Source organism: Rhea pennata, chromosome 1 (genome assembly GCF_028389875.1).
Source record: "Rhea pennata isolate bPtePen1 chromosome 1, bPtePen1.pri, whole genome shotgun sequence".
In the NCBI taxonomy this organism is placed as follows: domain Eukaryota; kingdom Metazoa; phylum Chordata; class Aves; order Rheiformes; family Rheidae; genus Rhea; species Rhea pennata.
Genome location: NC_084663.1, coordinates 209752649 through 209764245, shown reverse-complemented (window position 1 = coordinate 209764245; position 11597 = coordinate 209752649). Strand labels below are relative to the sequence as shown.

General features: G+C 38.5%; 1 protein-coding gene across 1 annotated transcript in view; it reads left to right on the top strand.

The window, feature by feature from the left end:
* Positions 1-31: 31 nt before the first annotated feature.
* Positions 32-11597, top strand: part of LOC134145727 (disks large 1 tumor suppressor protein-like) — a 148791-nt gene continuing 137225 nt past the window's right edge. Inside the window, exons 1-2 of the mRNA XM_062585597.1 lie at positions 32-192; positions 824-1875. Coding sequence (XP_062441581.1) covers positions 1857-1875 — 19 coding nt within the window. The 5' untranslated portion in view covers positions 32-192; positions 824-1856. The remainder of the gene's footprint in view (positions 193-823; positions 1876-11597) is intronic.

Below are 11597 nucleotides of genomic sequence, written 5' to 3'. Positions count from 1 at the left end.
CCGATTGGCTGCGGGCGGCGGGTCAAGCGCCCGGCCCGGGTGCTGGTTGCTAAGGGAGGCGGATGGCGGCGGTGGCGGCCCCTCCATGGCGACGGGGCTGAGCGGCGATCGTGCAGCCGGAGGAGGCCGGGACGCGGGGACTCCCCCTAGCGGAGCGAGGAGCCTTCGATGGGGGGAGGCTCAGCCCTCGGGGTAACCCGCTGACCCTCTCTTACCATCCTGGCCGGCGGGCGCTGCCTGCCGCCGCGCCGGGCCCTTTCCCGCCCCGCTCCCCTCAGGCGCGGCCCTGCCTTGTCGCCCCCTCTGCCAGCTCCTTTGCGCTCCCCCATCCTGCCCCGATCCAGCCCTCACCGGGTGCAGCTGCCTTCGCCCCTTCTTCCCCCCTGCCCCAGCCCCTTCTCTGCCGCTGCCACCCGGGGAAAACCGTCCTTCTCCTTCCGTACCCCCCCCAGCTTACCTGCAGCCCGTCCTCGTCCCCTCCAGCCGCCCCCCTCCGCCTTGTCCCGCCTCACAGAGCGCCAGGCAGCCCCCTCTGGAGCGGGAGAGCCAGGCGGGAGGGGAGGCAGAGGCAGATCCCAGCTGTGAGCGTGAAAGAGCGCGGCAGAGCTTCTCCCCCACCCCCACCCCCCCCAAACACACCCAAATGCCGTGGCCGTCTCCCAAAGAAGAGGATGCAAAGTCCTGCCATGTGCATCGCAGCTCCCCGGGCGGGAAGGCAAGCGTTTGGAGCTCGCGCACCGTTTTCATACTTCTTCTTATCGAGCTAAATGAGGAAAATCTATCCCTTTTCTGTTTCTCTCTTTTTGTGTGTTTTTTTTTCCAGAAAAAGGGGGAGAGAGAGGCTCGTACTGAAGGCAAGCAGCTGTGCCTCTGAGTGGGAAACTCTGGACTGATCTCATGGCTTGCTTTTTTGTTTCATTAATACTCCATTACCCCTGAAAATGAACCTTTTGTGAAGCTCTGTTCCTAACTCTCCTTACTCCTCTTTCACGAGGTGACTGCTTTTCAAGGGAAGAAATGGCATGAAGTACTCCTCTATAAAGCAATCTGCTTTGCCAAAGTGCCCAGTGAGCAGCACTGTCACTTTAATAATTCCAGGTCAAGGGATTGCTTTCCTTCTTTCCAATCCTCTCTTTTAATACATGGGAGGATCAGAGGGACGTTAAAGACCGTAAGGCTGGGTGGCTTGGATATAATAAAAATGAAAGTGACTGGCCGGTGACTTCTGTTGGGTAAGAGGGTGATATTTGAAGGCTGTTGTCTGGTGAGGAAAAAGGGACCTTTTCAGTCTGCTGTGTAGTCACCTAATACATAGCTAGCAAAATTCATTCAAGAAGTGAAAGAAGTTTAAAGAGTCACTTTGGATTGTTTTTGTCTTCCTCCTTATTTGGATTATTTGGGAGTTTTTGTCCTGCGAATAATATGCTTTTGAGCATGTAAAGGTGAAGTATTAAGACAGCTGCCTAGAGATGGACTGTGCCTTAATTGTATTGCATAAAATCTTTTAATTTTCAAAATTTGCTGCCAGAAGAGGAGTTATAATAGGGTTTTATACTGCCAAGGAACATTTTCTCTTGTATTTTTATAGATTCAAATATATTTTAAAGAAATTGAAAACCTCTCTTAAAAAAATTCAAAAAGCTTCTTTTTTCCCCCTTTTTTCTTATTTGTCGGAAGCATCGGAGGCTCAGTGCAGGAAAACGGCAAGTACTGGTAGAAATGAAGATTGAAGCTGCATTTCATAACTGAACTGTAAAAGTGTTTTGCAATAGATAGACCTCGCAGAGTGTTCCTCTGGTACATCGTTAATACCTGTAAATAAGTGCTTGCAAGCAGTAACAGAAGTAGGAAGAAGAATGCCAGTCAAGAAGAAAGGTGGGCTATGAAGCTTCATATCTCATTTTTGCATCTACATTTTGTTAGATTGTAGTTTTTTCATATTTACAAATTGAAATTAAAAGTGTTTGAATGGGGGATTGAAATTGTTTTTCTTTTGCGTTGAAAATGGGAGCAAAATCTAGGCACTTATAATAATCTATTTAAAAAGCATGTTTGTGTCATGTTTTAAGACTTGTCATATCTAATTTGGCCTTAAATGCATATTTAAAAAAAATCAGGCATCAGAGGTCTTAAGCAGACACCAAGAGAAAATCTTGACATTTAATATCGTTAGAAACCTCTCTTACAAATGCTAATGATTTTTTAAAACATAGTTTTAGGCTATTGTCTAGTCTTTACGTGTTTGGCGGATAAACATTAGCCATCAGTAGCAGCATAAATAATTAACAAAACAAAATTTCAAGGCCAACTTTAAATAAAATTTTCAAGAGTTGTATTTTCCAATATGAAGGTGATTTGAATGTATTTTTAATGTGATTTTTGCTAACTTAGAATTCTATGCCTTAATACAATATAAAAGTAATACATTTATGCCTGTAGTATGGCAGCATTTGAAAAATGACAACCAGTCTTACATTTTACTTGTTTTGTCCTCCAGTTTGTGATTAGAACTTTGGAAAATGTGATTTCCAGTGTTCAAACAAGAATTGGGGAACGTATGAAGGTGTAAAACACTTGTAGACCTTAGGTTATTTCTGTTTCCCTGCAAACATGACACTGATTTAGGATGTTGTTTAAGATTTCAGAATATGCTAATAGAATAAATGGCAAATGATCCTTTTCCATTCAGCTCATCTATCCAGAACTTGAAGCTCCTGATCTGATAATACCAAAACATGGGGGAAAGAACAGAAGTGAATGTTACATAACAGATGTGAGAATAGAATCAGACTTCTTATTCTTTTCCTTGTAGGAATATCCCTTCTGTATGAGTTATGAATCAACATTTACTATGTAAATAACAGTAAAAACACACAGATTACTATAATTATTTTCACACTAGATACAATGAATGGGATTTTGTGACTGTATTTTAACAGATGGTAGTGTAGAAACAATTTTTCAAAACCATGAAGTGGTTTAATAAATCATATCATCAATGATGTAATTATTTATAATTATGCACAGTAAAATGGGAACATGTATGGAGATGTATCATCCCTAATGAATATGAATATCCTTATAATTCATCCTGGTTTGCTATAAACATGTCACCCTGCTCTACTATGAGGCTTACGTATTGTATGTATTGTATGTTGCAGCGTGAAATTTTAAACAATGTCTTTTTAGATTTTAAGTCTTGAGTCTGAATTATGTGATTTTCAGTAAGAATGTTTCTGAGCTGGATGTTTAGCTGTAATTCAGTTACAAAATACTTGCTGCAGCAATTTTGGAGTGAAATTTTATGGACTCTTTTGTGCAGGAAGTTAGTTTGGCAATCATAGCGGTCCCTTCTGGCCTTAAAAATCTGTGGATTTCCTGTTTGTTTCAAGACAGTCTAGTTCAGTCTTAATGTAGATCTTAGACTTTAATTTCTACATCTGTCTTGCAAGGATATGTGCTTGGCAGTTTTAAAATTTAACATCAATAAGAGACCCAAATGTCTTCCTTGAAATACTTCAGCTTATCATGTCGTCAGTGTATTAAAGTTGCCAGTGTGAGTGTGTTCAAGTATTAAAAAGATGGTGTTAAAATGTGTTTAAGCATGAAAATTAAAGGATTAAAAATGTTGGCAAATCAGCAACTCTACTATTAGCTTCAGTTACTTAATTTGTCTGATCCATGGTGTAGACTTAAACTTTCTAAATTTAATCAAAAGCATGCTGGCAACTTGAAAAACACTTCCATTAGAAAAAAAATCTGCTATTGTTATAAATAATCCCTAATGTTGTTGTGACCAAAGGAGATTGAGGGGATTTTTCTCTATGCTTCCCACCACATTTGTTTGCTTTATGCTTTTGCTTTTGACAGCACTTTGTATCTAACTAGTTTCTTTCTTATTTTATTTATTTATTTATTTATTTGCCCTCTCTGGCGTTCTGGCATGAACTCCTAAATTACATATTTAGGATTTCATATATTCTCTCTTCCCAGTCCATGTAATCTGTAGAAATCCCAGTGGGATACTCTCTTCTAGGCTGTACAAAAGTATGTATTTCAATGGCAGCAGTAAGAACGTGATTATCTCTCTCCTTTTCAGCGCTCCTTCTCTGTCTGTTGTTATTTTGGATTTGATCAAATTGTTCTCCTACAACCAGTATCAAGACAGAGAAGCCTCTAAAACCTAGCTTTAAAATATCCTGATATTTGTCACTGAAAGCTATTCCCCAAAACCGCATTCTTTGGAACTGGAATTGGCCAGTTACATTAACTGTTCTTTAGAAAGATTGATGGTTTGAGAATTGCTGTAAAAAGAGCTCTCTCTTCCATTACTGGTCTCCAGATTTCATATAGCTTTAGACCTACTTTACACTTTGCATTACCTGTTTAAAGCAGTGTCTACCGTCTTTCTTCTTAAAGTCCAGTCCTGCTTGTCAGGAAAAAAAACAGTTTTATTAATAGTAAAAGCATATAACCTGGAGAAAGCACTGATTTCTTATGGAAGTGGAGAAAGAGGCTTGGTATTTGTTATGATTGTGTTTGTGTCAGTATGTGATTGTTTTTGTGTGATGTACTGGAGTGAAATGAGTTTGTTGCCTCCATTTCTGGAGGCAAATAAGGCTCTGCATTCCTAAGAATATTGACAAAGCTGGCATGCTTGCTGACAATCTCAACAAAAAAAAAAAAAAAAATCAAGGCTGGAAAGGGAGGATGAAGTACCCCACAGGAGTGGAATGTGCTTCCTTTAGATAAGGGATGAGACATTGTATGGGTATTTGCACTGCTGTTACATGATTAAACAAATGACTTGTCTCTTTGGCTTTTTTGGTTCCTCATCTTTCATTTGTTTTAAGTACACTTAAAATTTTAAATCAAACTATAAACTTGGTTTTTAGTTACAAAATAATTTGTTGGACATTTTTCCATGTGGAGACAATATAAAATGAAGACATTTGAGAAGTCGATACATTATTTTCTCTTAATTTGTACTTTCACAAACAAACTAGGATATGTTTCAGTACAACTATTAATACCAAATTTATGGAGCTTCTTAAAGAAAGCTTCTCTGTAAAATAAAATAGTACTATAACAGAAGAATCTTAATAAGTAAAGTCAGCTTTCTGTATGTTTTTAGATTTATTCTCCCTCCTTCCCTGAATTACTTACCGAGTTGTTTTCTGTTAACTGTAAGGGACTGTATTTAAATTTGCAATTGTGTGTATTTTGTATTCATTTACAAAATACCGAAGAGCCCAAAATATTATTACTATTCATTCATGTATTTCACAGTGACATCAGAGTGACGGAAAGAGCTAATTAAATCCATACTGTGGTGGATGAACAGATTCCAGTTTTGGATCCCTGCTTGTGATTCACATGGGCATAGCAGGAATCCTAACATCTAAATGCCTGGCTACCCATGAGCTTCTAGTGTAACCCTCTTGTCACCCTTAACTTCACCATCATTTTATGCCTAGGCAGTAGGAGATCCTTGAATACTGGATTTTATGCACTGCCTTCATCCTATTTTCCCTCTCTGCAACTGTCTCTTGAGCCAGATGCAACCTGTGGGCCGCCATTAATATTGTCTTGACCCACTCTATCTTAGAGTTAGTTTATAAAGACAGTGATTCTGTTTTTATTTGACTACCATTTTTTTCCTCTTATGTCTTAGATTAAAAAATGCTTTCAAGGACATGTTTTATTAATCAACACCAAAAATTAAAAAGTCTCAATGTGATCCAATGTGGACTACTCCTATGCCATCTATAAAAATCTTCTGTTAGATATGTTTCATGAAGTGCTAGATTTTGTAATGACAATGCTAATTTTAGGTGGCTGATCTGTTGAAAGGAAAAGGTCTAAAAATGACTATAAGAATTTTTAAAGCAAAGTTCATAAAGGACCAGACAAAGCTAGTTCCTGTTAATGCATTGGAGTTTTTTGTGCCCTGAATAGAGATTATCTATTAATCTAGTAACTTCGTTTTAAATAACAAAATTCAGATTTAGGCCTGTAACTTTTGATACTTGGTTCAAAAATGGTAGTGAATCTAGTTATGTATGTGTTCCTTATACCCTATTAAGTAGGAAATGCAGTACCTGTTAAAGTAAGAGATTTTTATTTTCCTTTTCCTTCTAATAAATCATCGCTATTACAGGTTTTGCTGTATAGATATTGCCAAATAAATACATGGCTAAAAGCCTCATTTTTCACTGTAAGTTCTGTTACGCTCGCTGTCAGTTTTTACAGTGAACTGACTAGGAGCAGTGCAAAGCTGAGCTGATGGTTATGTTCATAGACTGACTGTGAAAAGAACAATTATAGTCTGGGAGTTAAACAAATGTGTGGAAGAAATTCTCTAAACTTTCCCAACTTTTGCCTTAAACTTTTGATTTAAAGGTGTACCTGCTTTCATTGCAGTAATCTTTTCCAATCATACAGTTTCTCTATGAGAAACTTACTGAAACGGTGGGATATTTTGCACGCAAAATGGACTGTAGAAGCAGACATAATACACAGCAAGTCTTTGTTATATTAATGCAGGCTGCAAAGATAAAAGGAATCTGCACTACAAATAGAGAAATTTATTCCAGCCCCCCCCCCGTTCAACTGTTGTTCTGGTATTTGTCAGATCTCTAGTACAGATTCATCCCATTTTAATTGCCTCACCTAAGTAGGGAGCCCATCTTGTCATCCTGGGGGGCTGCTTTTGCCAGAAGAGAGATTCAGCTTCAGGTGCATTTTAACCCACCTAAGATCTGAACTATCTTCTTCTATCTTCCTGTTATCTCTCCCCTTAGACTGTGCAGTGAACATAGTGTAGCTGCATTCCTAACTCACCTTCTTCAGACCGTATAAGTCTGTTTTTCATGCAAGTTTTAGTGAGAAACTGGCACCTTCTTACCTGAGATCTTTATGAGAGTGAGTTCTGTAAATTAAAACTACCTATTAATTTCTTGTGGGGAAGAGGCCTTGTAAATATTTTTACTGTTAGTGTGTAGAACTGGATGCACCCATAATGTTGAAACGGAGACAAGAGGCAGCTGTGCATCCACTCCCCCATTCCTTTTAAATGCATACTGCACTCAGCAGAAGCAATGGTATCTTGCTTTATAAGCATGTTTTTCCTCTGGCCCTCCCATCTGTCCTTCTGAATCTGGGCCAGATGGCAAAGTTTGATGTCAGAGGGTGACCATAGCAAAAAAGCTGAATTTGTAACTGGTGGCCAAATGTGATAAAAGGTGATTTTATAGTTCCTGTTTCAGCAGAATGAGAATTACTGCCTTACTCAGATTTTCTTATTTTGGACAGGGCTTGATTCTCACAAGTATTTAAGCTCCTTTTTATGATGGCATCTTGTTGTATTTACTGTAGTTTAAAACAGTCCCAAGCATCATTATAAAGATTGCATTTTTAATACAATATTCATTTCAGAAATAGCCAGCCAAGCTACCTTGACCTGTTTGGGTATGACAGTAGCAGGCAACAGACAAAACAGCTGAAGAAACTTTTCTTTTTAACGTTTGTTGTTCAGAGGATCTTTCTGTGGCAATAAATTCTCTTCGCAAAGATACATTAGTGTAAATGCCCTTAATCTGTCTTCACTTTAGGGATGAAGAAGTATTCTTCCCTTCAAAACATATTTATCAGAGAATGGAAATCAGGTAGACTTTCCTGGAAAACGATTTTATGACAAGTAGAAACCAGCATTTTACATTTGACAGTGCTTTTCTGTACGGTGTGCATTGCATTATTGCAAAAGTGGAATAGTTGAAGAGACCTTCAACTTTAGGCCCAGGTGTTGTGCACTCCTATAACCCTGTCTTGCAGGTGCTTGCTGATCCGTGCTTTAACAAAAAATCCAAACAACCCCCCAAGCAAACTTTGCATAAATTCAACTGTTTGATGGCTGAAACGTAAAATTCCTTTTCTGTTGTTGTCTGGACGAATGCGTTTTGTTTATCAACTCAGAGACTGTGGTATGATACAAAGGTACTTAAAGGAAAAATTCCAGAACGAATCTGGGAAAATGTAAGTCATATTGCATATTTTGGAAATAAATACGTTTATTTGTACAAATATATTTGTACATTCATATTTGTATGAGTTTGGAAATTATTTATTCCAGAACAGACCTTTTTTGGTTAATTTTCTGCCTCATTCCAATCTTTACTTCTATGTTAATTTTAATATATTACTGTTCTCTTATAGAAAAAAATACACTACAGCTGTAATGAGTGTATAACTCCTAGTTTTACTTCAAGTTCCACTAGTGTTGTATATTATACACAATTAGATTGTATGCTCTTCAAAGCAGGACTCTAATTTTTATGGGATTGTTAACATATGTTTATTCTCCTGCCTAAATAAGAAGCTTTAATTTGGTCCTCTACTGTTTTGGGGGGTTGTGGCTCCGTTTTTCATTCTGTTTTCATGTTTGCATTGTTGATGTAATATTAGCATTTCACACCTAAAATTTATCATTCAGGCATGAACAGGCTCAAGTGGCATGAACAAGAAGCTCAAGTGAAGATAATTGTATTTATAGGGTTTCTCTTATTTCAGAAGCTGCAGACAAAAGGGCTTTCAAGTCCATCTGCTTGCTGTAGTATCTGAGATACAATCCGTGCAGCCAGGACAAGAAATCTGAGAAAGGATCAATAATAAGCAGGCCCTGTATTACCTTCAACATGGCTGGAAAAAAAAAGCTCTGTTGAAAAAAGAACGGCCCAGGTGGGATTAGCAGCTAACCAGAGCAGTTGCCAAAGCCCTTCTGTGGTTCCTGGAAAGAAGAAGAGATTCTGTATGAAGAACCCAGGGGCCACGGGTCCCAAAATGAGCCACTGATAGTGCAGGAATAAGTGGACTTTTTACTGTGTGATAGCCAAGGGTAACACGTAAGACAAACAGATTACATACTAAATATTCAAGTTTTTTTTTCAAGGGTTAATTGTACCTTACAGGAAGGAGAGAATAGAGGAGGGGTAACTATTGGAACTGCAGGGTCAGATATTCCCATCTGCTCAGGTGGATCTAGAAGCAGTAAAGTACGATTGCAGCTTTGCTTTCAGAGTAAGCAGAAATGTTGAAGAAAAGGTTCTTGTGATTTTATGCTGATCGAGTCACCAAGTGATATTTATGTAGGTATCATATTACTTTGGTAAGTAAATTTAGTTGAGTTTAGACAAATATGTTTAGAAAGAATTTAAATGCCGCAGTGTAAATATATAGTTTCATGTTGTAAAATCAAGTGCAAAAATATGCAAATAATAAGCTTGCATAGTTATTCATCATTGATCTTTAAAATTTTCATAAAGATCTAGTTTTCCATACTCAGACTGATTTTTAACAAACAAATGAAAAACAACCTAAGCGCTCTTTTTCCATTTATTCCCTGATTATTTGTGTGTGTCATTCATATTTCTTAGAGCTCACAGTTCTTTCTATTCAGCTTCATCTACCAGTCTACACTCTGTGGCATTCCTGGGTCTTCAGCTGGAATTTAGAGACTGTGCTTTAGGATAAATTGCTTTCTTCAGAACTTCAGAAGAGAAGAAGTAGTTTCAGAAATGTAAACCATGTACAAGAGTTGCAGGGGCTGACACTAGTAGCTTGATGAAGAAGAGCCTGAGCAGAGAGAGGCAACACAGCTATTGCCTGATACAGAAGAGGTTTTAAAGGGAATGGTGGTCCCTTGATGGCAAATGCCTTAATACATCCACACCTGGAAAACAAGAAATAATTGTCCTCATTTACAACAGAAAAGATAGAAATTATCTATTAGAAGAAAAATATTAGAACTTAAAGCACTGAAATTAGGTAGTGAGGGAGTTTGTGGGCTGGTTGTAAGAGGTTGCCAGAGAGGTCAGACAAACATTTATGGGATGATAAATAAGTCCAGATCCTTCTGCACAGCAGGGAGGTAAACCAGAAAACTCTGGAAAAGTCCCTTCAGGGTTTTTTGTTTTTCTTTTTTTTTTTTTATTTTTTTTTTTTTTTGTAGTTTCAGTGGCTCAGAAGACTGTTGGCAGATCATAGCATAGCTAATGCTCTGCTAAGGATTGCTACTTGCACAGCCTTAGCCCTGTTCGTTGCATCGTTTCCACTAATGTTCTGTGAAAAGACACTGTTGTACAACTTCAGCAGTTTGACTGCCCTCTTTTGCAGTGACTATTTGAAGTGCAGAGATCTGCAGCAACACAGTTGCATGTTACCATAGTTTAACAGGCAGTTGCTTGTCCTTCTTACTCTAGCTTTGCTTGCTATTTGGATTCCTGGTTTTCCCTTAATATACCTGAGCACAGAATGCTGCCTTGCTCTGTAAAATTTGCTATTATGCATGGATGACGGTTACAAACAGAGTATCTGGCACATGTCTTGGCTGCTAACAACATCAAGGTCTAGAATGACTTCACAACTAAACTTTTCCTAAATTTGTGTTTTACAGGTAGGCGGTCTGTGAAGACAATTAGCATAGGTTAAGGTTATTTTGGGGAGGTTATGCTTCTTACTGTTAACAGTGTGTTGTTTCTCTGCAGAGCAATTGAGAGTGTAACCCTAACTTTAAATATAATTTCCTGAAGAACTCTGCCTGCTGACTAAAGATTAACCTTCGCGTGCTAACCTGAGCTTTGTGACACTCTCCGTGTCTGCTGATCCGATTCCTTAAAGACTAAAACCACAGAAAGAGGCCTACTTGATAATCACTTAAAACTAAACGGTTAACCCCCCCTTTTCTATCCACTTGGTCTCCTTAGCAGGACAGAAGATCAGTGTGCTTGCCACACGGGTTCTCAGGAACTGCTATTTGCAGTCTTTTTGCTTGTTTGATGTGAATATTCTTCACACGCGGTGATAGTAGTTGTCACATACGTCATGCCTTATGTTTCTTAAAGGTTACATAACCCATATGCTGCCTTTGCTAGGTAGTTCATTAATGTCCTGTTGCGGGTATGAAGGGCTAGTGATGCCGAGAGGTTTCTGGTTTGCGTAAGGCCAAATATTCCTTATCTGATGTCCTTCTGTGCGATCTACTAGATTTTTTTGCATCTCATACTTATCTGTAAATATAGATTTTTATGATCATTGTTGTCTTCCCATAGTCCTCAAGCCCTTTAAAGCACTGTAGCCTGTAACTTGTTTTTTTCTCAGCCATCTCGGTACACTGTGTTTCTTTCTAAAATTTAATTGGCTTCTGTTTATAAATGAGAAATTCAGATTTTAAAATACAATCTCACGTAGGAGTTGTAAAGACCAGGTCTACAAAAAAGGCACTGTGGGCTAATAGGAGTTATCTCTGTATTTGCTGTTATTTGTGAAGACAAGGGATGGTAAATGACTTACTGATGGCTTAGGCTTGGATCAGGCCCCATGCAAGTTCCTTCAAAATTTCTTAGAAAATAGTGGATCCCCTCCCTGTGGTCTGTAACAATTCAAATTTTTTATCTTTCCAGAGCTGAGGATCAAATGAAGAGATCTTAAAATAGTTGAGGCAGGAAACAGTGCTTGCTCAGATCTCTAGCTTTTTTTTGTTTATCGCCAGTCATCTAAATTAATATTTTAAGACCAAGAGTAAAAGTAGTGTTTGAGATTCT